The 27,215-nt window shown below is 48.4% G+C and overlaps 1 protein-coding gene across 9 annotated transcripts in view; it reads left to right on the top strand.

Annotated features, from left to right (window-relative positions):
- EFCAB6 (EF-hand calcium binding domain 6) overlaps nt 1–27,215 on the top strand; it is a 244,332-nt gene that overhangs the window by 52,211 nt on the left and 164,906 nt on the right. For 8 of the 9 annotated variants that reach the window (XM_078449363.2, XM_078449359.2, XM_078449361.2 and 5 more), the window contains 2 exons: nt 16,106–16,242; nt 20,180–20,292. In XM_078449363.2, coding sequence (XP_078305489.2) covers nt 16,106–16,242; nt 20,180–20,292 — 250 coding nt within the window. Of the gene's footprint in view, nt 1–16,105; nt 16,243–20,179; nt 20,293–27,215 lie in introns of those variants that run through there. The other variant, XM_078449367.2, reaches the window with a different exon arrangement.

Below are 27,215 nucleotides of genomic sequence, written 5' to 3'. Positions count from 1 at the left end.
GGGAGGCGCTCTCAGTATTCTAAGGAGCGAAAGGTAACTTCAGGGCAACTCGGGGGGCTTCTGCACGGGTCCTCAGCTCCAGTCCGGCTCATACTGGCTCTAGCAGGGGGCTCTCCGGTGAAGCGTCTAGCTGGATGTCTTCTCGGCCGGACCTGTCGGCTCCGCAGAACAAAACACATCCTTCCCCTCTTCCCTTCTGCTGGTAGCTTTTCTCCCTCCTATCTGAGTCACTTCCCGTGGCATCCTGGTTCCCAGAAGCGCTGTTGTGTGCCCTACAGATACCCGGTGTGTAAAGCACCTGGAACAGTTGGACAGTGCCAGCTATCCCTGTCTCGTTATTGCGGCAGCTGCCTTTGAAGGATAGACGGGAACGCCAATGGATCTCCTCCCTTCCCACCCACTCCCCAAATAAACAGAACCAAATATCCTCACCTGTTAGCTGTGTGCAATAGCGTATTTCCAGTTAAGGCTATTGTCCTGCGAACGGCCCCCACAGGAGCGCCGGTGGCTGCGACGAATGCCTGGGAGGTTTTTTTTATTTTTATTTTTATATATAACTTCTTGTCAAATTGGTTTCCATGCAACACCCAGTGCTCATCCCAACTACCTGGGAGTTATTAGAAACAGGGTCTCTTTAGACATGTGTTGTCACTGCCGGGTGATCTATATGGTTTGGGAGAGCTCATTATTTTGTTTTAAATATAAGTCCGCGTGGCTTGCCAGAGCCGAGAATGTGTGCAAGTAAGTGTCTCTGAATTTTGGGAGCCAAAATTTTGCTAACTGTGTGTGTGGTCTAGCCTTCCTAAGCCGACAGATAGTTAGCAGTCAGGGCCCCAAACTGACTGAACCCCAGTGCTTGTGTTTCCTCATCGTTTCCCCTGCAGTGAGCTTGGTCTGATGGCTGGTTCCTCGGCCTTTCCCTTCTTCATGGGCACTCTGACCCTGCAACAGGTGTTTACATTCCCGCTCGTTGTCGAGTTGAACCCTTGGGCTCTCTGAGCCCTGTTTTCTCCATCAGTCACGGGGTGGGATAGGGCGGGCCAGACTGGATGATCCCCAGGTCCTGTCTCTCCGTCTTCTGGTGAGTGTGACCCATGGCTTCACGGGAAGAGGTTGCCGTCTGATCGCGGCGGGCCCTGTGTGTGGGAGAAGAGAAGCTGTGTTAGCCCAGGTAGTCCTCAGGGCGTCACATTCTGGCTCCGGCTGGTCCTGGTCCCCTGATGGCGCTGCACTGGGTCCTACTCGGTAGGGGCTCTGAGTCCTGTGCTTTCCTTTCTTGCTCTCACTCCCTCGATCCTTGCTTTTCATTTGGTCACAGATACGTTCTTTCCTTTGCGCCTCTTCTGTGCCGTGACTTGGCGTCTGCTTGACGGGTCCTTGAGGTCTCTGGTCTATTCAGTTCCCTGCTCTCATAGTCTCCTAGGGAAGCAGAGGCATTTAGCGGGAATCAGGCACACCTGGCCTGAACCGACCCTGATTACTTCCTGGGGTTGTGGCCTGACTCCGTCCCCTGAAGCACGGGGCCACCAGAGGGTAGCTCTCGGAACAGAAACGGAAAATGGAGGGTTTTGTTAGAAGGAGAAGGGAATAGGGGCAAGGGGATTTGCAGAAGGGGACCAACAGCACCCGCTTCAGCCTCCTGCCAAAAGGATCCCGCGGCCCCCGGGCCTTAATCCTTTGGACACTATGTAATTTTTTGAATTTTACCAGCTCTATGAATAATAGCACTGATTGAGCACTTACTAGGAGCTGCTCTAAGTATCATATGGTGTTAAATTATTTCGTTCAAGGGACGCCTGGGTGGCTCAGTCAGTGAAGTGTCCGACTTCAGCTCAGGTCGTGATCTCGCGGTCCGTGAGTTCCAGCCCCGCGTCGGGCTGTGTGCTGACAGCTCAGAGCCTGGGGCCCGCTTCGGATTCTGTGTCTCCTTGGCTCTCTGCCCCTCCCCTGCTTGTGCGCTTGCTCGCTCTCTCTCTCTCTCTCTCTCTGTCTCTCAAAAATAAACATGAAAAATATTTTTAAAATTACTTCATTCGAGGGGAGCCCCACAAGGCAGGTGCCATCCCTGCCCCACACTGATATGGAGGGAAACGACAGAGGGTGAGCATCGTGACCAAGGCTGCGGCGCTGGCGGGCGGAGAAGCTGCAGTTCCCGCTGTGGCCGCTTGGCTGCAGAGTCCTCGCCCTTAACCAGTAGGCCCCCCGGCCTCTTGGAGGCCCGGTTAGAAAAGAAAAGGTATTGATGCTTCCTTTGCATTCGGCAGACGTGACTCTTTGTTATGCCCGCGGGTAGACCAGGCCAGCACAGAGAAGTGTCTCGCTCACCTTCGCCGTGAGCCACCTTTTTGTACAAGTGACGTCTACTTCAAGGGGGCATTTGGGACTTTTCTTCCTTTCCGCACTCTGACGTCCTGCCTTTGTCGCCGTTCTGCCCACATCCTCAGGCTTTTCTGCTCCACGCCTGTCCTGCACGTCTCCAGCTTCATCCTGCGCCAGTGGCAGGGGTCAAGGCCTAGGACATTCTTCAGGGGAAGAATCTCCCGGGAAAGAAAGGACCAAGGCAAAGCTTCAGCGCTTCCGGGCCAACCAAGTTTTGGTCTTTGTACTCTGTCTTATCTCTTACCAACTCCCCCCACCAAGGGTGAGGTGGAAATGCCAGAAAATCTCATGCTGCTACTTGAGGTGGGGCGGGTGCTCATTATGGGCCGGGACCAGGGAGTTCCTGAGAGACAGGAAGCTGTTCTGAGCCATATAAGAACGCAGGGTATGTCTGGAGACGTCATCACCCTTCCCCACGGCCCCATCTACAAAAACAAAACAAAACAAAACAAACCTGTATAATTCAGTTAAAGACACAAAAGAAGAAAACAAAAAAACAAAACCCAGACACATCCAGCGCCCCAGGCTGTTTGCTCTCGACCACGTCACCACCCAAATCAGGGACGCTTTTTTTAAGCCTGGGCGCCATGATGTCAGAACATCTGGTCCACCCAGTCAGCCGTGACTAGTGCGTCTGTTGGACACCAAGTGATCTGACACAAGTTTTTATGGGATTACCCTGGTGCCTTGGAGTTGGATGGATGCAGCCCGAGTCATTTCCGAAGCAATTAGTAAATAATGAGGGGTCCCGAGCTGCTTGCTTGGTTTGTTATATCCTCGTGCGGAAGAGACAAAAGTAATGGGTCGATTCATTTTCTCAAATAGGTGAGTTTTCCTAAAAAAAAAAGAAAAGAAAAGAAATTAAAAAAATTATTGCTTGAGAAATAAAGCAACAGTCATTAGAATCACAACCATTTCATAAACGTACCTTCCCATTATACCACCACATTAGCATGAACGAATGTACCAGAATGCAGTCTGTTTGCCTAATAAAAAGACTGTGTCAAACTCAAAATGAGGCCATTTACTAAAACATACAAGCTCTTGGTTAATTTATAATATTCTCCTAATCCCACTTTTATCACCTGTCCTTCGGTGCACTTGGTATTAATTGCCTATTATAGCAGGTATTTGAACACATCTCCTCTTTCGTCTGAAGAAAATATTAGCATATCGTAGAGCTGTTGGGACAGATTGTATCCGAGCCACTTTTTCCTCCCCGCAGAAAAGCCTATCAATCATAACTGAATATAGTGATTAATAATGTCACATCTCTTATTCGTGTGTCTGTGCACAACTAAATGAAGTAGAATGCTTACATTCTGATCTGGAGAATCTCACATAACAAAATCATCGGTTGCCATTTTCAAAAAAAATTGGATTGAAGATGCTTCTCTCCCAGGACCTATTTTTGGTTGCTCTATTATTAATTCACTAAAGGCTCTGTCAGGAAGCTAACACAAAGATTCTGTGACATCAGAATTTGTATCATTTCAGACTAAGTTTACGGTTTTCTGTTTTTTCTCATTAGGTTATTTATTTTTGAGAGCGAGAGAGGCAGAGGGTGAGCAGGGGGAGGGGCAGAGAGAGAGGGAGACACAGAATCCGAGGCGGGCTCCAGGCTCCGAGCTGTCAGCACAGAGCCCGACGCGGGGCTCGAACCCACGAACCGCCAGATCGTGACCTGAGCTGATTTCGGAAGCTCAACCGACTGAGCCACCCAGGTGCCCCGTTTTTGTTTTTGTTTTTGTTTTTGTTTTTTTAATCTTCTTGCATGTGGCAAAATCAATACTTCAGTCAAGATCGTAGGGGAGATGGGCTGGGGCCCTCGGGCCACCACTCACTGTCCAAATGCCCCTGTGCAAGCCAGTGTCTCTGGAGGCTGTTTCCTCGGCTGTGAAATGGAGAAACGATACTGCGAAGTTTTTCCAATATTGTCGAGATTCTTGGTGGCAATACACATGAAATGAACTTGCTGTAGTGCTGGGGCCATAGAAGTTACTCAAAAAATCGGGAGTCTGCATTTGGAGGAGAGAAGACGTGAGTTGTCACGTGGAAAGTGAAATGATGGCATGTGGTCACTTGTGGTTTTAGGCCACAAAGAGAGCTCTGTGCCCCAGGCACATCTGGGCTCCGGACTCACCACTGTGTGCAGAGCAAATGGCAACTTTTCCTTATATCTTATTTGCAATTTTTCCTTACTGGCCCTTCGTCCACGTCCAGTCCATCAGCAAGTCTGTCCGCTGTGTCCTTGGGCCGTATCTGGAACCCATCCACCTCTTCTGTCCCCGCTGCCACCGATGTCCCCACCCTGTGCTTTGTCAGAAACCCCCGGACTGCTTTTCCTGTTCCTGCCCGGGCCCCTTACACTATTCTGCAGGACACCCAGAGTTATCTGTTCAAAACAGATGTCAGATCTCACCAGACCCCTCTGGTTAAGATGTCCTGTGGCTCTTGGTTGCCCATCGAGGAAACATCCCCCAAGCATCCCGGCTTATAGTGCTCAGCATGGGAGCTCTCTCCAGGGAGATTTTTTTTAATGTTCATTTTTGAGAGAGACAGAGAGACAAAGCGTGAGCAGGGGAGGGACAGAGACAGAGAGGGAGACACAGACTCCAAAGCAGGCTCCAGGCCCTGAGCTGTCAGTACAGAGCCCGACACGGGGCTCGAACTCATAGACCATGAGATCATGACCTGAGCCGAAGTCAGACGCTTAACTGATTGAGCCACCCAGGTACCCCCAGGGAGATTTTTTTTGACCAGCCTATCTAAAATTCCATATTTCCCCCAACACTTAGAACATTCTGAGGTTTTGGTGTGTTTACGTGTTTATCACTAAGATAGATGTTTCCCGGGGAGCGGGTGCCTTCTCTGTCTTGCTCACTGTTGTAACTTTAGTGCCTTGAGCTGATCCTGGCACTTAGGGTGACCTCAGGAAACATTTACTAAATGGATAAATAGTTCTGTAGGAAAGGTTCCCAGTAATTAGAGTAGCTGGGAAACACTGCATGGGACAGGTGAGACTGGTGGTCAAGGTGGGCCTTTGATGGGGTTTCAGTGTGCTGAGGACAGAGCAAGAAATGGGATGTGGGGTAGCTTTATAGATTTGGCACCTTTAAAAAAATATATACAGATTAAAAGAAAAATTTTTAAGTTTATTTAAAATTTTTTTTTAACATTTTATTTATTTTTGAGACAGAGAGAGACAGAGCATGAACGGGGGAGGGGGCAGAGAGAGAGGGAGACACAGAATCAGAAGCAGGCCCCAGGCTCTGAGCCGTCAGCCCAGAGCCCGACGCGGGGCTCGAACTCACGGATCGCGAGATTGTGACCTGAGCTGAAGTCGGACGTTTAACCGACTGAGCCACCCAGGCGCCCCGAAAATTTTTTAAGTTTATTTATTTTGGTGGGGGGGGGGAGAGGGTGTGTTCAGGAGGGGGAGGGGCAGAGAGAAGGAGAGAGAGCGAGAGAGAGAGAGAGAGAGAGAGAGAGAGAGAGAGAGAATCCCAAGCCGGCTCCACACTATCAGCACAGAGCCCGATGAGGGGCTTGAACTCACAAACTTCGAGATCACAACCTGAGTCGAGATCGAGAGTCAATCGCTTAACTGACTGCCCCACCTGGGGAACCCCTAGATTTGGGACTTTTAAAACCCCTTGTTGTTTAGACGTGGGGCTTATTTTCATGGCTGTGTCAGAAGTTCCGTGGTAGCTAAAACCTCTTATTGGAAGTCTTTATGTGTCGCAGGTAAACCTTCTGCAAATAAAAATCAAAGGTGGGAGAAGGTTTACCTGGCCTATGGTGTATGTAGCGACGAGTTTCCCTCTTCATTCTGGCCGCAAGGAAACCCAAAGCCAGGTTTTTGGAGTTTTGTTCCGTCGTAGCAACTCTCGACTCTTTGGTTGCTTTAGCTCTTTTGTCAGCACCCTCTTCTCTGTTCCCGTGGATCTCATTTAACTGTCTTTTTGTGGAAGCTTGTTCAGTTTTCGGTAAAGGCAAGATTTGTCTGCGTTCAGTGAGTAAATGCATCGTTCTGGGCCCGTGGGGGCGAGCGTCAGAGCGGCGAGAGGAAGCGTCAGCCCTGGGCACCGAGGCGAAGCCTTTGTTAAAGGTGAACAACGCCCGGCCGCTGCCCCTCCCGCGTGTCCCCAAATTGAAAGTTTGCGTTTATGGGGTTCTGAATGTAGTCTAATTTTTTCCTATCTGGTTTGGCTCATCTCTACCAGCTGGTAAATAGGAAATGTTCACGGTAGGAAGCCAATACTCTGCAGAGTGGAAACAGATGGAATCGATATAAAGTGACAAGCTAGACTGTGCTATTGAGAATACAGAGCCAAAAGTAAGAACATAACAGTCAAGCTACTTATTCCGTTCCAGTTCATTTAGTCCTGAATAGCGCCTCATATCTGCACAGCTGTGTTGTTCTTTTTTTTCCCCTCTTTCTTTCTTCTGGGTTGATAATGACAATTTCAAAGAAAAACTTTAATTAAAGATTTTATACGAAATAGCCAAAAGTAGGATAATAAGGAAAATGAGCACTGATGTGTTTATTGTAAGAAAAATCCTCTTGCACGGTTTCATTTAAAAAAATTTACTCCTTAAATTTAAAATGAATGTAGTCGTGGTGACAGAAAGGTGCCAGACTGACAGCCGTGGATGCTGAACCCTTCCGTTTTGGCTGCAGAGCCAAGACTTAGAAGCTGCTAGAAGCCCCCTCCCCTTGGGGCTCTGTCCCCAGGCAGGCGGGGAGAATGCCGCGCTGACCCCCTTGTGCTAGAAACCGGGCAAGGAAGGGTGATTCCGGGGGAGGGACCGCACAGAAAATAGCTAAACGGGAGCCAGTAAGATACCACCGTGGCCGCTTCGAGTCAATTTACTGTTCGGGTTGTGCTCCGGCATGAAGAAGCTTGGCCTTCCTCCGGGAAGGGCCACATCGGAGCCGGGTCTAGAGAAGGATTATTTTGCAGCCTAGCTGGGGCTTCTGGGCTTCTGGGAGGGAACATTAGGCCTTTTCTCACCTCCTTTAACGTCTGGGTGGTCATATTTATTTGGGTTCACAGCTTTCCTTCCCGGAGCCCGAAGTGCCATAAAAAGAATTTTCAACAAAGAACCGTAGAGTACAAATAACAGCCACTGTTAGCAGTTTATTGAACCATCTGAACTCGGTGGGGTACAAATATGAAGCAGCTTGATTGCTTCTTCTCACTGTTCTTAAGCAGCCGCTAGCAAATTTGCCTTTTCGTCCCTTAAGCGTATCTCAGGCAGGTCTCCTGGCTCTCTGGCCACATTTACTTACGCACACGTCTCGCACGGCCTAGTCCGGTTTCAACCTTGAGCTCAGGCCCAGCTCAGCTGGCCACCTCCTCCCCTTCCCGCTGCGCGAGCGGTGCACGACCTGCTTACCCTCTGGTCCTTCTCTGCCTCTCCCCCCGTGACCGTTGGGGTCTGTGATGAGGGCCGAGGAAAGGGAACATGTCTTTCTCTCTCTGCACTGCTGTCCTGGTGTCCTCTGTGGGCAGCATATAAAGGCTCCTCCCTTATAGGGCACAGGGGCAGTTATGAGGACCGTGCTGTGTGGGCCTTCAAACCATGTGGTTCCCTGATGCAGAGGTTCAGTCCTGGCTTAACGCCCTCTGGACCTCCTCAGCTCTACTCCTGGTGGTCCAGTGCACATCCTCAGGTGCGTGGGTCCCTTACCTGAGGAGCAGCCCCTGGGAGCGGGACAACTCAAGCCCTGCCTTTCTTGGTCTCCACTTAACCTGTGGAAAACTTACACGTTCCATCCATACCAAGAGTAGGCTTGCAGGCTGCTCTGACCTGCCCCTCCCACTCTGCTGTCTCTGTCCCGTTCAGCTTACCCCAGGATGATATACAGCAGATCACTGAGTCCACTGGGAAATGAGATCCCTACACATCCTTCTTGTAGTTACCTGTCCTATCTGTACAAGGATTTACTTGGCCTACTAATGTCTCTTTCCCCCCATAAATGCTGTAGTCACCCCATCCATCCATCTATCTGTCCATCCATAATCTATCCATCATCCTTTTATCCATCTATCCGTCATCCATCCATCCATAATCATCTATAATACATTCTTTTATCTATTTATCCATCCATCTATCCATCTATTCTTCTATCCATCCATCCATCCATTATCCATCCATCCATCCATCCATATTCCACCCATCATCCATTCTTTTATCCATCCATCCATCCATCCATCATCCATCCATCCATCCATCCATAATTCATCTATCATCCATTCTCTTATCCATCCATCCATCCATCCATCATCCATCCATCCATCCATCCATAGTCCACCCATCATCCATTCTTTTATCCATCCATCCATCATCCATCCATAATCCATTCATCCATTCCTTTATCCATCCATCCATCATCCATCCATCCTTCCACCCATCACCCATTCATTTATCCATCTATCCATCCATTATATGTATATACATTCATCCATTCAACAAATATTCATTGATCCAGGCCCTCTTCTTGGTCCTGGACCCTTGCCTACTGAAGAAGACCTTACACTTTCTCAAGCTGCTGTTAACTTGGACTGGGAAGTGGGGGCAGTGAAAGGGTTAGAGGAGTTGGCTGGGGTGTGAGGGAGTAGCAATACTTCAGCTGCTCAGTATTCTTTAACGTGGGTATGTGGTTATTTGGTTGTTCGGAACTCTGTCCTCAGCCTTTGGTCCCAATCCATAATTCCCATCCCACCACCGTTTATTGAATATGTTCCACATGAGGTACCTGCACACATGAGCTCATTTCATCTCAACCACACACTGATAGAATGTCTTTATTCATTCCCATTTCACAGATGAGGAAACTGAAGTTTAGTGGTCAGGTTACTGTTTCAAGGTTACTTGAAAACTAGTGCAGAGCTGGGATTCAGAGTCTTGCTTCAGAGCCTGCCTCTGGTGCACTACGTTGCCTGGAGGTCCCTTGTGGAGAGGGAGGGAAGGAAGCGTTGGAGCACTGGCTTTGTGGTCGGGGTGGGGCCCCCACTGCTGCAGCCCAGAGCAGTTGATGCGGTTTTCAGTGCGGTTCACCACCATGCCTGGGGGAGTTTTCTCTCCTCCCATCTCCCCGCTTTACTCTCTCTTTTTTTTTTTTTTTTTTTTAACATTTATTCATTTTTGAAAGGCAGAGAGAGACAGGGTGCAAATGGGGGAGGGGCAGAGAGAGAGGGAGACACAGAATCTGAAGGAGGCTCCGGGCTCCGAGCCATCAGCCCAGAGCCCGACGCGGGGCCCGAACTCACGGACCGCGAGATCATGACCTGAGCCAAAGTCAGACGCTCAAGCGATTGAGCCACCCGGGCGCCCCTCCCTGCTTTTCTCTTAAAGGTCAGATGTTCTCTGCTTCTTGTAAATGAGTCTGCCCTCTGTAAATTCATCTAAATCTTATTTTGAATATTTTAATTTTGCTCCTGTTGTTGCCCCCATACCCACCCGTCTCCCCCTTCAGTAATCACTTTCTCTTTTCACCTCACTCCTATGTGAAATAGGGCTTCATTTCTTTCCTGGAAATGTTAGGTGAACGAGTCCCGGTTTGTGTGGCCACACGGCAGAACTTAAAGCTTTCCATCTGCTTTTCTCCAGTCCTGCCGTCCAGGCGGCAGAATCTGGGCTTTTTAGTCTGTCCTCGCTGTGGCTCACCACCCATCATCCCCCTTGTTCTTGGCTGTCTCCCCAGCCTGGGGCTCCAAGGACGTGGAGAGGGCCACATACTGCCCTGCTCTGGAGGCATATGGTACTGCCCGGGGTGCTGGGTGCACTGGGGACCAGCAAGGGGGAAGGCAGGGGCGGGGTCCAGGGTACAGGGGGAGCTAATGCCAGCTAGCATTAGCGGGGGAGGGTAGAGGGTCTGTGTCTGTGGTGGCCAGCACACAGCCTGGTGCGGGGCTCGCTCAGAGAGCCATGGGAAGCAGCTCCTGTCTGGGCCCAGGCTGCCCAGGGTGGGCCGGGACTAGTCTGGTGCAGGGCATGGGGAAGATGGTTGGGAAGAGAAGACTTGAAACACCGTCCCCGTAGCCTCAGACCCATTTCCTGGCTCCAAGTCTTTATTATTATTATTATTATTATTATTATTATTATTATTATTATTTTAAAGGTTTTTGAGAGAGAAAGAGAGAGAGAGAGAGCAAGCAGAGAAGGTGCAGAGAGAGAGAGAGAGAGAGAGGGAGAGAGAGAATCCCAAGTAGGGTCCATGCTCAGCATAAAGCCTGACGCGAGGCTCGATCTCACGGCCGTGAGATCACGACCTGAGCCGAAATCAAGGGTCGGACACTTAATTGTCTGAGCCACCCAGGCGCCCCATGGCTGCAAGTCTTTAAAGCCATAAGTAGCTACTGTTCTGGTTTTCTTTTGAATCCTCAGGGCTTCTCCTGTGTTTGTGCACATAAAGCTCCTCGACTTCGGATAGAGGTAGGTGGGAGTCCATGGGTGGGAGTGGGACAGGGGTCGTGAACTTGTTCTGTAAAGACAGTAAGGAATGCTGTCTTTATGGGCCAGGTGTTCTGCCCAAGTACTCATCTCTGCCCCTGTTTGTAGGGGGAGGCAGCCAAGGGGCAACGTGCAAATGAGCGGGCATGGCCGGGCAGCGTAAAAGTTGCCTGTGGACTCTGAAATGTGAAATTCATCTTTCACATGTCACCAAAGAGCCTTCTTTTGAATTTGTTTTCAGTCGACCATTAACAAATGTAAAAATCATTCCTAGCTTGTAAGCGACACAGATAGGTGGTAGGCAAGAGTTTGCCGCGCCCGGAATACAGGAAAAGGAGTCGGGCCTCTGTAGTCGGGGACGCCAGGCTAGGAGAGCACCCCTTTCCAGGCCCATCTCTGGGCAGTAAGGAGGGCAAGGCCACGGGTTCTTTTCTGGGAGACTTGCCGGGTGTGGAGGGAGGAAGTAAGGGGCTCTTCTCCTTTTGCTGACAGTGGACCAGTGTTTGCCTCTCTCCGTGGGTTTGGCCCTCTGGATCACCCCTCCCTCAGAGCGTGTGGGAATGGAGGGACGGAGCCCTGGGGAGCAGAGGCCAGACAGGGAGCTGGGTGCCCGTTTCAGGCAGGAACACCCCCCGATGACAAGATCGAAGCTCGGGAGCCAGCGGCCGGGTGGAAGTGTAATTAGGAAAGCCAGCGGGAGGGCACGGGATCCTGCCCCCCGAAGAACTGTGGCGGGGCCGGGGGAAGGGCTCAGGGCAGCAGACCCAGCTTGCTAACTCGCTCTGCAAATATTTATGAACATCCACGCTGTCCAGGTGCCGTTCTAAGCCCGGCGGGTATAGCGGCAAATAAAACCACGTCCTTCTCCTCGGAGTTTACGCTTCAGTGGAGGAAGGGAAACGATAAACAGATACAGAAAGGAAATATGGAAGGGGCCCGGGTGTAGATGAACGCCAAGAGAAAAAGAAAGCGGGAGGTCAGAAAAGGACGCGAGCGCAGGCTTCTGTGCGGGCCATCGAGGAGGGCTTCCCAGGAGCAGGCGGCGGGTGACAGACCTGAATGAAGGCCAGGAGGGAGCTTCAGGAGGAGGAGACCGAACGTGCCAAAGTCTTGAAGGTTGAGCATGCTTGGTACGGGCCGGAGAAAGCAAGGCGGCCGGGCGGCTGGAGCAGAGAGAGCCGGGGAGGGCAGGAGGGGCGGGGTGGAGAGGGAGTGGGGGTCAGACGACTAGGGCTTCGCAGGTCTGGTGAGGGCTTTCCAGCCTGTGCCAGAGAGCCTGCCGGGCTTGGGAATTTGAGCAGTTCGCTGTGGCTGGAGCCCAGGGACTGTGGGAGGGGGCGAGATTGTGGGATTTGGAGCCGGCGTGGGGGGTAAGCAGGAGGCTCAGAGACAGCGGCTCTTAATACAGACGTGTCCCACTTATACCAAAATGGCCCACGTCTAGCTGGCCTAGAAAGGAGCTAGATGCTGCCCACACCGTCCTATTTTTCTGTCTCTACCTTCTCCTCCCCTGCCTCCCCCCGCCCTCTCTTTTCAAGGGAGCCGGGACACGGGATGGGGCACGGCCACGGCCACTGTCATGCCCCCGGCCATTTTGTCCCTTGATACTCTTTTCTTCCTTCGTGTCGCGTATGGGACGAGTCTTCTACGCCGTGGCCCTAACTCCGCGGCTTTGATAAGCCTCTCGCCATCTGCAGCTCGGTTCAGATCCTGCCAAACTTCAGTCTGACAAATGATAAGAAACTTGGAGACATACCTCTGGTGGGTGTGAGTTCTGTGCCAGACTGGCTGCTTCCTGGCTTTCCACGCTGGAGACCCATATGGGCCGCTTCGGGGTTTTAAAAAAGCACATCGCCTCATGTCCTCCGTTTTCCCCGAAGAGGTGAAGCGAGAATTTGGCGGCAGACACGGTGCCGAGGTTTCTGTCTGACCACAGAGCAAGTGCGGTCCGTGGCCGGGGCTCCGTTCTTTTAGACAAAGCGGTGGGGCTGAGGGCGGACGCCTGCGAGCCGCGGCCTCACCTTAGCGGATGCGGTTCCCGCTCCTGCTCGCTGGGCAGTCCCCGTTTGGGATATTAAGCGGGTCTTAGCCAGTGTTAGAAGTGGGACATGTGTATGGAACTTAGCGTCGGGCTGGGCACAGAACAGACGTTCAATTAATATTTGTTCAGTTATCATATGATCGTAACCATTATTACATAGTAGACGGAATCATTCTGACATTCAGGATCGGCCCGAGGAGGTATTTGCAGACGCATAACAGAGCTTCCTCAGAGGGTGGCTTTTTCCCAAGCAGGAGAAAGAGAAGGCAGGTCGTTCCTTCATTCATTCGCTCAGACACCTACTGAGCCGGACCCCAGAGCCGAAGCCCTGAGCCCTGTCTGGGGAGCTGACGCTCCAGAAGGAGAAGCAGACAGTAAAGATGGGCATTAAATCAGCTGGTGAGGGGGCACCTGGGTGGCCCAGTGGGTTAAGCGTCCGACTCCAGCTCGGGTCGTGATCTCACGGTTCGTGAGTTCCAGCTCTCTGCCGTCAGCGCAGAGCCCGCTTTGGATCCTCTGTCCCCCCCCGCCCCTCTCTGCCCCTCGCCTGCTAACGGTCTCTCTCTCAAAAGTAAAACGTTAAAAAAAAAAAATCAGCTGGTGAGAAGTGCTCTGGAGACGAGAACCTGCGTATCGGTGATGGGGTCCTGACTTAACGCTCGCGGTCAGGAAGGCCTTTCTGACGAGACGCCATGTGGGCCGGGATCCGGATGGAGCGAGGGAGTGAGACAGTGGGTGTCTGGGGAAGAATGTTCCAGGCAGAAAGAACAGCAAATGCAAACGCCTTGAGGCGGGAGGAGCCTGGAACTCGGGAGGAGCAGCATAGAGTCCGGGGCCCGGAAGGCGGCGAGCCAGGGGACAGGTGGCGGGGGACGGGGAGGGGGAGCGGCTGAGGTGGCAGAGCCGTCTGGGGCCGGTCTGTGGGGCCTGGCGGGTCAGGGTTTGTGGGGAGACGTGAGCGGGGCGATGTGGTGTGGGGGACGGGGTCGCGAGTGTCCGGTGGGTGGCGTCGCGGAACGGGGGGTGGGGGAGGCCTCTCACGTGGGTTTGGAGTCAGACGGACTTAGACACTGGAGAGCACGGGGCCGTCATCTTAGAGCCACTTGTTTTCCTGCATGAATGAGGAGCGAGGCTGTCAGCGGGAAGGAAGGCCAGGGATGGGAAGGGAGGTGCAAGGATGGAGAAGGTGGACAGAGTCTGGTGGGGGTGGTGAGTGACTAACGCAGCAGAGCAGGATCCCACGGCGCCCTCGAGTGAGGGGACCCAGCTGAGTGGTGGATGGGCCGCCCCCTGCAGCCACATCGGGTGCCTGGAATAGGCGGGGAGTTGGATTTAATCAGGGATGGGGGCTTGCCAAGGCTGAGGCGGGAGCGGGGAGCACGTATGCAGTGGTGATTACAGAGACTGGCTGGGAGGGAGCGAGGACTGTGCACAGGAATTGGCGTGGCAGACGGGGGCCCTCGTGGGGAGAAGGCCGTGGGGTCCTGCACTCGAGGGAGGGAGCTGGAGCAGGGCGGGGGTGGTGGGAGCACGGGGCCTGATTCTGGAGAGTGGCCGTCACTGGGGATGACAGGGCTGGAGTCTCAGCAGGCAGCGGTGACCTCAGGCCGGCGGGGAGGGCCAGGAGCTGAGAGATCTGGGGTCAGAGGTAGTCTTTGGGAAGCCACGAGCGGTCCTTGAGGCAGGGCAGGCCTGGCCGGGGCTAACAGCCCAGCTAGGAGGGCCTGGCATTTGTAGGTCCAAGCAGCCGGGGAGGAGAGGGAGCGGGTCCCTCAGCTCGGTGGTTCCTCGGGTGTGAGCACGAGCGCGGCCACCGCAGAAGAGGGTCACCAGGAAGGGACCCATTCCCATCCCTGGAAGGGACCCATTGGAGGAAGTGTTGGGGAACTAGGAGACGTTAATGAGAGAAAAGGCCTGCTCGTCTTAGAGTTTTTCCCAAACCCCTTCCTTGAGGGGCACCGATCACCTGACTCTGGGCTGGCCATAGACTTGACCTAGTGCAGGACGGTAGAATCAGACCTTCTGAGGCTGTACCAGACAGACGTTCATCACTTTTCGTCCACAGTCCGAACTCCAGCCTTCACGCTCCACCGTGCAGAATGCCTTCCCGCCCTGCCCTAGTCACCCCTCAGCTCAGATGCCTCCTCCTGCAGGAGGCCTCCTGGACGACTCAGGAACTCTCTGTGAAGGCCTACAGCTCCACACCGTCTCCGTTATCTGGCTCTTGTTCCCACAGCCCAGCTTCAGCGAATGCTTATCTTACGTCTTGTCTTCTCTTTGGGTAGTGCGGCTAATGGGTTGGCTTACATTAGAATCCCAGCAAAATGGAGAATGGTGCTTCCTCCCCGTGGGCCGGGGGGATTCAATCACACAGCTCCACACGTGAGCCCCAGCAGATGTTGTCCTCTAAGTACAAGTAGCCTTGGGATAAGCACACAGCTTAGTATTCTGCGTCTCCGTAGGGCTTATCCAAATGCCTTTCACGTCTGTGTGCCCAATAAATATGCATTTGCTGAATTTGGGAAAGATCTCTATACAGATTTTCTAGAATAGTTTTTAAAAATTCAGAGGGGTTGGGGCACCTAGGTGGGTCAGTCGGTTAAGCGTCCGACTTCGGCTCAGGTCGTGATCTTGAGGTTCGTCAGTTCGAGCCCCTCATCGGGCTCTGCGCTGACAGCTCGGAGCCTGGAGCCTGCTTCGGATTCTGTGTCTCCGTCTCTCTCTGCCCCTCCCCTGCTCGTGCGCTCGCTCTCTCTCAAAAGTAATAAACATTAAAAAAATTTAAAAATTCAAAGGGGTTGAAATCTACAGTCATGCTTTGCAGCTGCTAGTAAAGACAGTTTGCAAATGGCTATGAAAAAGATTGTACAAGTCCAGCCTTACCTGAACTATAGTTTTTAAGTATCAATTAACAAAAAAAGAAGATTTTTCATATGGCTCTAAAAGGGAATGAATTGTGTATGAGACTTACTGCTTTACATCAGAAAGACTTTTTAAAAACTTACTAAGACCATTTACAGAGAAAATTGCTTTGCAAACATTCAATAAATGCAAAGTGTTCTTTTTTCCCATAGACCTGTCATTTCGCAATACCTACAACTGTGAGTCTTTGAAAACATTTTATTTTACAAGAAGTATTTTAAACCGTTCACATTTTTTATGACCATTTTGGTTTTCAACACCGGGTCTTTTGGCTTCTCCTAAATCACTTTCTCTACACAGATTTTCAAAAACATGAAAACTGTTATCAAAGCCTTCAAGCTCATTGATGTTAACAAGACCGGTCTGGTCCAGCCCCACGAGCTGAGGAAAGTTCTGGAGACCTTCTGTTTGAAGATGAAAGACGATGAATACAAAAAGTGAGTAAACGAAGGTGTGGTGAGAGATTGTGCGGCAGAACTTAACCCAGTTTCAAAGTGGGACCTGGCAGGTGCCCTGGGGTCCGACGTCATCCCCTCCTGCCGTCTCCATCTTGGCTTTTTAAACGAGGCGCTCACGGCGTTCCTCCTGGGCCCGTGATGCTCCCCGCAAATGCTCATGCTCGAGAGCTAATGGTTCTAATTCCGAGAGTCCCCGGGGTGACAGTCATCTATCTGGCCTGCAGGCCTGAACACATCTCGATTATTTAAGCGATCCATCACCCCGTTGTCTCGCCTCTCTGGTTGGCACCGCTCCCGCCATCCCCCGTGTTTCCCGTTCACAGTTGACTTTTTACTCAAGGCCCGGGGTTAGAGAAGAACCAATTCCGGGATTTATTCATTAGCTGGTGTGCTCCCTGTTGGCTCTCCATCGTGATACCATGACAGAAACTTAATTTTCCTCTGAGGACTGTTGTTGCTGGGGTTGGGGGAGGGCACCGCGGCAGGGGGACCGCGAATAACCGAACATTTAGCCGCCTCACGGCTCTCCAAAGCCGCCGCCACCTGCTCCTGACTCGAGGGCAGCGTGTGGAAGCCTGCACGGGCATCTTGTTTTTTTGTTTTTTTTTTTTTTTGAGCCTCCAATAAACTCCAGATCATTTAGAAGAAGCCAAACGCTTGGCTTCCGTGGCTACCTGAGTTTTGAATGGAAGCCACTAGAAGGGGGCCCCCGTTGAACTTCATTTCTGTGGGACTCCGCCGGGAAGCTCTCTTTCTCTTCCTGCCTTTACCCACTCTACTCAGCATCCCCCAGGCTGTTAACAGAAGTACCAAGCCTTATTATTTCCCTCCGCGCTGAAGAGCCTCACATCACACTGCAGTTATAAATCGCTGTGACAATGGCGGCTGTGCCTGCTTGCGTAGTGTCATAAAGACGATGTTGCTTCTGTCCGGAGAAGAGGAACCTGCTATCGTAGCAAGGAAGTGTAGGGGGCCTGTGAGCGTGGCCGGGGCGCTGCGGGGTCTGAAACTCAGGGAGACTTTATAGAAATGGGTATTGCCTGGTCTTTTGAATATGTTCTTCCTGTTTTCCTCTTCCTCACCCACCTCAGATTATAAAAGGACGTAATAGATGTTTTAATTTTTACATCTTTCCGACTGGGAAAGTGTCCAGAGTAAGATCCAAACAAAACAAATTAAATAATTTTGTGCACGCAATTATAGAACAAAAGCAACACCCTTCTAAAACAGGCAATCACAAAACAAAACAGTGTTTTATTTGACAATAAACCTTGTGTTTGGCACTGCGGTCTCCAACCTAGTAAATCTATAAAAAATGTTACTGCCTGTTTCCCCATCTCGTAAGTATTGAATAATAAAGAACTCCACAAATTTTTATTTGAGTTTTTTTCCCTAAGCCTCGAGAACAATACTGTTTTCGTGATAAGGCTCGGGAAACTTAACATAATAGAATTGCTTTTCTTTAGAACAGAAACGCAAAGGATCAAAAGCAGACCATTTCTTCAATGGCTTTAATGCTTTTCTTATAGAAGCTCAAGAATATACTCTTTCCCTGAGAAGCTGCTTCAGTATTAACTTGGCTATTTTAGGTTTACCAGGCGGTAACAACCTGGGCTTTGAAGTCAGGCTCCGCTTGGGGTCAGGTCTATCTATGCTGCACCCTCCCGGTTCTAGGGCTTTGGGAAGCTCCTGGGCCCCTCCGAGACCCAGCTTCCCCTTAAAGAAGTTTCTAGCCAGAAACCCCTTGCAGACTGACGCCAAGATGCTCCAGAGTGTATAAAGCGGGTCTGGGATGCTCCTGGCGCATAGTAGGTGCCACTTTCCCAGCGACTCTGTCACGGTCATAAAGATTCCAGGAACGCACTCCGTTCCCTAGATGACAGGTCTCTTTAGGCTGCAAAATACCGTCCAGTGTGTGTGCAGAAGAGGCGAGAGAGACTATCCTCACCAATGTTACACTTGATCAGACCCCCCTGAGACCCATTGGGTTATGCTTTTCCTTTCCCATCTCACACACCCTACCGTCCGTAGCCCCACAGGCCCAAGCATTTGGATCCCAGTAAAACAATGAATGGCCAGCCTAAAAAGCAAACAAACTCACTCGAGGTCAGCCCACTGCCTGTGCAGAGGAGTGAAGCCCAAGGCTGGTTGTAGGTGGTGATGCCGGAGAGGTTCATGGGTCGATGGTGTCGTTTCCTTGACCCTGCAGTTGGCCTTCCTTTGTGACCCACTCGCCTGCAGGTCTGTGCAGACACGTGAGCTCTCCTGCCCTGAGTGCAGCTCCCTGGGAAAACGGCCCCGGCTGTTTTATCTCAGGAATGATCCTGTCTCCCCTGCCTGCATTCTTGTAAAAAAAAAAAACCCTTGGAGGGGCGCCTGGGTGGCTCAGTCGGTTGAGCGTCCGACTTCGGCTCAGGTCATGATCTCCCGGTCTGTAAGTTTGAGCCCCGCGTCGGGCTCTGTGCTGACAGCTCAGAGCCTGGGGCCTGCTTCCAATTCTGTGTCTCCCTCTCTCTCTGCCCCTACCCCGCTCATGCGCGCGCTCTCTCTCTCTGTCAAAAATAAATAAACATTAAAAAAAAAAAAAAAGCCCTTGGAGAAGCTGTATGCCTGGGCACTACTGAGACTTGGTTTTTCAGATTTTTATCTGTAGGAAATATTATCATGGGATTCTGTCTGTCCTCGATGAATCTGCAGCAGGGATTATGACTGCGGATGGGCTGGGTATTAGGAAAGGTCAGGATTCTCTTAGGAGGAAATACCAGTCTGAAGGAATGCTGGAGTTTTCCGGAAAACAGGGAAGTTGGTGATGAGATATTTATCAATATCTGGACATTTTCCTGGAGCATCAGAGTAGCCAACGCTTTCTATAGGACAGTAACTCAAATGGGAGCACAGTAGGTCAGCCTTCTGGGTCCTTGAGCCCACAGCCGTATTTTCACAAGACAGAGACTGTGGATGAAAGACGCAGCTACTCTGGGAGTTTCAGTGTTAACATCTAGCAGCTATCCTATCTACAGATATTTTTTCTTATTAGAACAATGGGCAAGATTCGTCAAAGTGGGTGAGAAAAAGGTATGCGTTGAAATGAACACATGACGTTACTCTTTGTTAAATTTGGAAAACAGAAAAATAACAAATACTTTAAGTGATAATTGCTAAATTTTTAGAAAGCAGCATGAAATTAGATAATTATAGAAACCAACACATATGGAGATAATATAACCAAACATTTAAAAACTGTCAATTTTTTCTCAATGTAATAATGCAGAAATCATCTAGGAAGCCATTTATCAAGTGGCAGATTTGAATAATAGAAGATTCATTTTGAAAAGAAAAAAATATTCAAACATCCTGTTTATCTGAACTTAGAAAGAAAGAGTGTCTCAGTATATTTCAGGGAGAGATCATTGGTTTTGCCCCTCACCCCAGTGAACTGGGCCTCTGTTTGTCTCTGTGAAATGCTGTGCTGGGTCAAGAGGATGGGCTGGGTTCTCCCCCTACACCCAGCTCTGGATTTCTCTGGTTACGGTGGCTTTCTGCTAATTGACTCATGGCCCAGATCCATTGCCCCCTATTTATTAAAGGAAAGTAGGACCTGCTTTTGCTGTCTGAGTGCAGCCTGAGTCCTGGCTGCTCCCTCCTCCTTCCAGAGAAGGGAGAAGACGGGTCCTGAGATGCACCTGTACTGTTCGAATCCTCACGCACGCGTCGGTAGGCCAAGGAGAATGATCTCCTTCGAAGTGTCCGTGTGTTTGAATCTTATGTTAACCATTCTTAGCATTGACTTTTTAATTCCAGCTCTAGCTAGAAATACATTAAAATGAATGCCAGCCCCAGGGCTGAAGGATACCTTGCCTCGTTTTAGATTCTCTGTATCGTAATTTCTGATTACCAAAGAACATTTCTATTTCAGGTTTGCAAAACACTACAACATTGATAAAGACACCACAGTGGACTATAATGTTTTTTTGAAGAACCTCAGCGTAAATAATGACTTGAATCTTAGATATAAAATGGGAAATCCAGGTGAGTGTTTTGAAAGTACAGAGCTAAAGATTTCAATATCCTTTGGCACAATGATTCCTCTTCTAGGACCTATTCTAAGGAATACTTACAAATATGGAAAATGCATTAGGTGCAAAGATAGCCATGGCATCATTGTTTAGAAGAATAACATAAATGTCTAACAGCAGAAAAAGGGTTAAGTGAGTCACAGAGTATCCATGCACAGCCATGAGCAGCGATTTCCATGAAATTAATGGTAAACGTGGACAATGGATGGGGTGTTATCCGTAGATGATTAGAAAGAAAACTCTAAGACACAGATCGTCTTTAAGTGATATGTGCCTGGGTGTTGTCTCATTCTTCTTTCTGCTGCTTCTATATCTTCAAAAAATTTTTTTTTAATGTTATTTATGTATTTATTTATTTATTTGTTTATTTATGAGACAGCGAGAGACAGAGCATGAGCAGGGGAGGGGCAGAGAGAGAGGGAGACACAGAATCGGAAGTAGGCTCCAGGCTCTGAGCTGTCAGCACAGAGCCCGACGTGGGGCTCGAACTCACAGACCGTGAGACCTGAGCTGAAGTCGGACGCTTAACCGACTGAGCCACCCAGGTGCCCCATATTCAAAAATTTGTAATGAACACATTATCCCTTTAGTGATGGGAAAAAATCTTAATATAAAAGGGCAAATAGCTGAGTAGTTTATGCATTCTCTTAGACACGTAAAGCCAGGCTCACACAGGCATGTAGCCTCGAGACGGAACGTTTTCTCCTTGCACTGATGGCGTTTATCCCAGCCTCATCAACAAAGTGCCCAGAGTTGTTGACCTGCTGGATAGTTCTGGAGAGAGCAGAGTCCAGTCCCCCGAGGATGAGTTTATGAAGAATGCAACTGGAGATTCTCCCTTGGGAGCCTTTGGTCATTTGAAGGCAAGTGGTTTCTTGCCTCGAGACGTGGTGTCACTGTCTGGTTTCAGTTTAATTCAATACAACAGATACTCATCGAGCACCTTCTGTGAGTCTCAGATTTGCCACACTGGCAAGCTTAACAATGACAAATTCTCAGATTTTAGCTCGGTTCCTCTAAGATCACTGATAGCAGACTCCTTAGGGGGTCTCCTTGTTAACACCTCTCGAGCTTTAGGAATAACTAGACCAGATGCTCTTCCAAGAACCTGTTCATCCCTTATGTTTTGTTAGTTCATGTGCACAGCACTGGGCCCTTCATTGGCTTCGCAGCCAAGTAACATACTCTGTCTTTATTTTTTTTTTTTTAATTTTTTTTAATGTTTTTTTTTTATATATTTTTGAGACAGAGAGAGAGCATGAGCAGGGGAGGGGCAGAGAGAGAGGGAGACACAGAATCCGAAGCAGGCTCCAGGCTCTGAGCCGTCAGCACAGAGCCCGACGGGGGGCTCGAACTCACGGACTGTGAGATCATGACCTGAGCTGAAGTCGGACGCTTAACCGACTGAGCCACCCAGGCTTCCCTTCGTACTCTGTCTTTAAGGAGTGTGTGTGTGTATGTGTGTGTGTGTGTGTGTGTGTGTGTGTTTTAAATGGGGCAGGTAAGGCATAAAACAAGTCACATAAAAAAGAAATAATAATATAAAGCACTAATTTGTTGTGCTCTGTATAGATACTTCATGAGCCTTAATTTTAACTTTTATTTCTCTCAACACCTTTGTGAGATGGGTATTATTATCCCATTTTTTAGATGAGAAAACTCAGACTCAAGGGTGCTAGACGAAGCTCCCAAAGTCATAGAGCTAGTTTTTGGTGGAGTTGAGATTTGAGCTGTTTAGCTCCAAAACAAACTGTACAAATGCCTGAGAGGGAAGAACAGAATGTCGTGGGGTGTGCACAGGAGGAGGAGGGCGGTCCAGGGAGGAGCCGGGAGGCACTTTTGCAGGCCCAGAGTTCACAGGATGCACATGACAAGCGTGGAGGGAGTGAGAGTTTCCCCCCAAAGGGGGAACGTGTTTGGCCGGAGCATGGGCTGTGAACTTTGTCCAAGGGAGATATAAGGTGGTGGTCTCCCTTGATCATAGAGACTTTTCATCACAAGTAAGTTTAGAGTCCTAACTTGAGAACCATAACATTCCACCGTGCTTACCGAACATTTGTCCCATGCCAGGCCTGAGGCTGAGCACACTCCTGGACTGTCTCTCTTCATATTCTCCGCAGCCCTGTGAAGCAGACACTTTGGCAGATTAAGTAAAAAGATTGAAGTAAACAGTCAAGCCAATCCTACCACCCAGAATTAACCACTGTCAGCGTGATGCCTGGCATCTTTCCGTGCAGATCTGTGGAAAGGAGAAGCAAGACAGACAGACAGAAATAGCTTTGTAGAAAGGGGTTCCTAGAGATGGCCTTTTATATCAGTTTTGACTTTTACTTGAGCATATCAGAAGCACAGGAATTGCAACGAAACTAAAGAAAATCCTGACTATGTCTTGGCTGGAGGTAATACCCGCGGGTCACGCGTTTCCAACGTCAGAGACTTTGACCCACTGCCTCTGATACTGATGGGGCTGTGCAGAAGTCTGACGCTTGCCTAGTTTCCCCCTTATCCACGACGTGCTCCTCCTAGCTGGCTTCCCAAAGGAGTTACTTGGTCCTGAGTTTCAGAAACATAGCTAGGATAGGTCATGCTGTTGAGCCTTTTGCACAGTGTGTTTTTAATCTGCAAGTCCAATTACTTTTTCAAGATTTTTTTTAAGTAATATTACATCTTTGAATAAATCTTTGGTTTCATTTTCCTGATTTTTAACTTCGCCGTTGCAGATTATCCTTATGTTGGACCGTCTTTGTCTTTTGTGTCTGTTAAGTTATCTTAAAGTGCCTTTTTATTTCTTTGCCCTTTTCCTCTGAGGTCACAGTGACATCTCAGTCTTTTATCTACACTTGTGATCTGATTTTTGCCAAGGTCTTTTTTTTGTTCCATGTGATTTCTACCTTATTTATTACTTCTATCATGGCATTGCCTTTGGTTTACGATATTACTTTCCCTCTCGTTTTGTTGTCTTACCATCTTGTTTGACTGAGTTTCTGTGCTTTTTTCGTGTTTACTTGTTTATTTTGAGAGAGAGAGAGAGAGAGCATGTGTGTGTGTGTGAGTGAGGAAGGGACAGAGAGAGAAGGAGAGAGAGAATTCCAAGCAGGATGTGTGCTGTCAGCTCCATCACAGGGCTTGATCTCATAGTTCGTGAGATCATGACCTGAGCCAAAATCAAGAGTCAGGTGTTTAACTGACTGAGCCACCCAGGCACCCCTGAACTTGTGTTCTTATGAAGATGTTCTTTTTTAAATTAATGTTTATTTATTTTTGAGAGAGAGAGCGTGTGCGCACGCGCTCAAGTGGGGGAGGGGCAGAAAGAGAGAGGGAGACACAGAATCCGAAGCAGGCTCCAAGCCCCGAGCCGTCAGCCCAGAGCCTGACACAGGGCTCAAACTCACGAACCATGAGATCAGGCCTGAGCCGAAGTTGGACACTTAACCGACTGAGCCACCCAGGCGCCCCTGAGGATGTTCTTTAAAGCAATTTTGCACCTTTCATATTTTATTCCCAGATGAGATCTTTGCCGTTTTGCATTATGCTCCTCTCCTTCGTTGTCAGTCCACCTACACCAGCCTCCCACACTTTTCCAGTATTGTTTTCATAATTTCGAGAACATGGGGTAAACTGATGATTTTTTTATTCTCTTATATGTCTTTAATTAATTAGAGTCTACCTCAATCTAATATTATACTAATTCTCATGAAGTATAAGGGCTTTACAACAGTATTTGCCCATTCTTCTTTCCTGTCTTTTGCTACAGTGCTGTTATATGTTGTACTTTTATGTACACTAGAAACACAGAATGCATTGCTATAGTTTCTGTTGTTCTGCTGAGATTTGCTGTCTGTTCACTCATTAAGAGTATGTTTTCCCTTTTGTTCTCAAGCACTTGTGTTGAAATTAAAACTCTCGAAAGCTTTAAAATTTTTATCTGCTATTTCCAGCCGTTAGGTCATCTCCAAGTCTGGTTCTTTATGGATTACTTTTTTTGCTTAAATATGAGGGATCACAGTTTTCTGTCTTGTTTTGTTTTGCTACGTCTAGCAACTTTGGAATTTAGCCTGGATACAGTAAATTTTGCATCGTAGAGACTTTAGATTCTGTTATGTTCCTCTGAAGAATGTAAGTATTTGTTTTAGCAGCCAGTTTGTTTACCTACACTCAGACTCTAGTCTTTGTCCTCTCTGAGGGCTTTAACACTTGAAATCTTTGTTCTGCTATTTTAGCCTTAGCTGGGCATCTTATTGTCTGCTCTATATATCTTGTTCAGGGATTAGCCAAAGATTTTGGCAGACGTTATGCACAGACTTTGGAAATCCTCCCCCAAGCCCTTCTTTTCGGTCTTTCCTCACTTTCGTACTTTCCAGATACTGTGTAGTCCTGAACTCTGTCTTCTGATTCCTAAAGCCAGCAGGATGCTGGAAAAAAGCCAAATAATAAGAAATGCATCGAGAGTTACTCTCTTTTTCCAAGTGTCAACTCCAGTTTATGTCAGTTGCTCTCTAGTGCCTTCAGACAGTTCTTTGTTTATATTTTGGCCAGAGTGTATACTTGTTATCTGCTGAGAAGATAGGTTCAATGTGAGCCAATCTACCATAACTGGAAGCAAAGCTTTCTGGTTGCCCGTGTTAAGAGTTTCTTCTTGTGTCAGTCTATGCTGGTAATTTATTGATTTTTCTAATTTTTACTATTTTTTTCTTTTGCTTATTTCACCAGGTATTGTAAGAAGGTGAGTTCTATAATACAATTTCAGTTCCAGCATGGGAATCTCAGTTTTTCTCGCATTTTGTTACCGATAATTGGCAACATTTTTGTTTGTTAGGGGTACGTAAAATAACGATGCATCTCACAAGGAAAGGCAATTTTTATCTGATTCAATATGAGATATATATCTGGCTGTTCTGTATATTCTTGTTCCTGTAGCGTTAGCTCAAGTTCTCATTGCTGCCTCTTAACTGGTGCCATCGTCGGCAGCATGGGCCTGTTCCGATCTGTCTTCTACACCCCAGTCGTAGAGATCATCTTAAAATCTTATTCATGCCACTGTCTCCTCTATAACTTTCATAATTGAAATTTAAGTTCTTCAGTTAGAAGACAGACTCTTTTTTGTGGATGTTCTAAACTTAAAGATACACACTGGACCCAAACAATGCAGGTTGGAACTACATGGCTCCATATGTACACAGAGCTTTTATAGCATAGTACTGTAAATGTATTTCCTCTTATGATTTTCTTGACATCTTTTCTCTTTCTTACTTTGTTGTGAGAATACAGCATATAATACATACGACATGCAGACTATGTGTTAATCAACCGTTCATGTTATCAGTAAGTTACCTAGTCAACAGCAGGCTATTTGTAGTTAAGTTTTGGGGGGTCAGAAGTTACATGCAGATTTCCGACTGTGTTCGGGTTGCCACCCCTAATCCTCGTGTTGTTCAAGGGTCAGCTGTCGTAATTTGGGGCTATGGGCTGCATTATATTAAAGCTCTACACCGAGGTTGTCAGCGGAGGCCTGTTTGTTGGTATGTGGTGGGAAGGGACAAATCGCTGACACCAACTGGTCATCGTTCACATTGCCATCCTATCAGTTCCAAATCCTCAGCACCAAAGTCTGAATCTTATGGCCACCAGCATATCCTTTCTGGTTGGCTCCTAATGGAATTTATTTTATTTGGCCCATGGCTTGGCTAATTTGAATCCCAACCTTCCTAACTGGTTTTGGGAAAAGCCAAGACATCAGACAGGTTGCTCAGGGTAGCAATCAAACAGAGAGACGTTAAATGGAACAGTTCAAAGGTCATTTCTAGGTTTTGATTTATCTTCTAACGTGTCTCTGTGTGAGTCATAAAGAAGTAGGTCTTCCTGTCTCACTGACCCAGCTTCCGTAAGATTGCCGCACTAGGAGCGAGGTCTTTATCACACCTGCTTGCTTGCTTGCTTCTATCTCTCTTACTTGTCTCTCGAGTCATTTTGGTTATTTGAAGCTTGTCCTCCAGTAGACTTCTTGTGAAGTGCCCATGGAAATGATATTCTCTGATTTCTTACAGTTTGTATGTGGCCTATATAAAAAATCATTTGACGAAACCCTTAGCTCAGATTTTCATTCCTTAAGGATCTTAAATATCTTTACCCAGTGCCTAGTGATGTAAAGTTTTGCCGAAGAAAAGTTTAATGACAGACTGACTTTCTTTCCCTCATTAGTGCCTTGGTCTTTTTGTTCAGATAGCCAGCACATTTTTCGCTTTTTATTTAAAACCCAGTAATTTTGCTACAAGTCATGATGTTGGACACTTGTGACTGATTTTATAAGTATTTAGGTACTATTTGAATTGCTAGGTTGGAGTCTCTTTTATTTCGGGAAGACTTCTGGAATTGTAATTTTTTAGCATCTGAACCATTCCACTGTTAGGTTTTCTTTCCAGTGGCACATTTTGCAGGTATCTTGGATTTCTTTTCCTAGCTTCTGTTTTAGACTATCACCTTCTTGCACATGTTCCTTCCTGCCTTCTTTCCTTTTTGCTTCCTTGATACATTTTTTTTTTCCCTTTTTCACCTCCTGTGACTTTTGTTTATTTGCTCTTCTGTTCCTTTTAGCTCAGCCTTTATTTCTGGAATGATTTTATTTCGAATTTGCTTGGGGGCTCTATCATTGAATTTCAGAATTTTTCTAGCTCTGATTGATACGAGTCCTTTCTTGTCTCCTATCATTTAAAACATTTCTCGTCAACCAATAGGTAGCTAACGTGTACTGAGCATCTTGTGGGCAAACTCTGTGGCATTTCTGTCCATTTCTTCGTGCAAATGGGGACCCAGAAGCACAAGCCTGTGTAGGTAGTACTGGAAGGTTGCAGAGTCAGTGGTTGGATCCAAAGTGAGTCC

This window comes from Panthera onca, chromosome B4, assembly GCF_046562875.1.
Source record: "Panthera onca isolate mPanOnc1 chromosome B4, mPanOnc1 haplotype 2, whole genome shotgun sequence".
Lineage (NCBI taxonomy): Eukaryota > Metazoa > Chordata > Mammalia > Carnivora > Felidae > Panthera > Panthera onca.
This window is presented reverse-complemented; position numbering and strand designations above follow the sequence as displayed.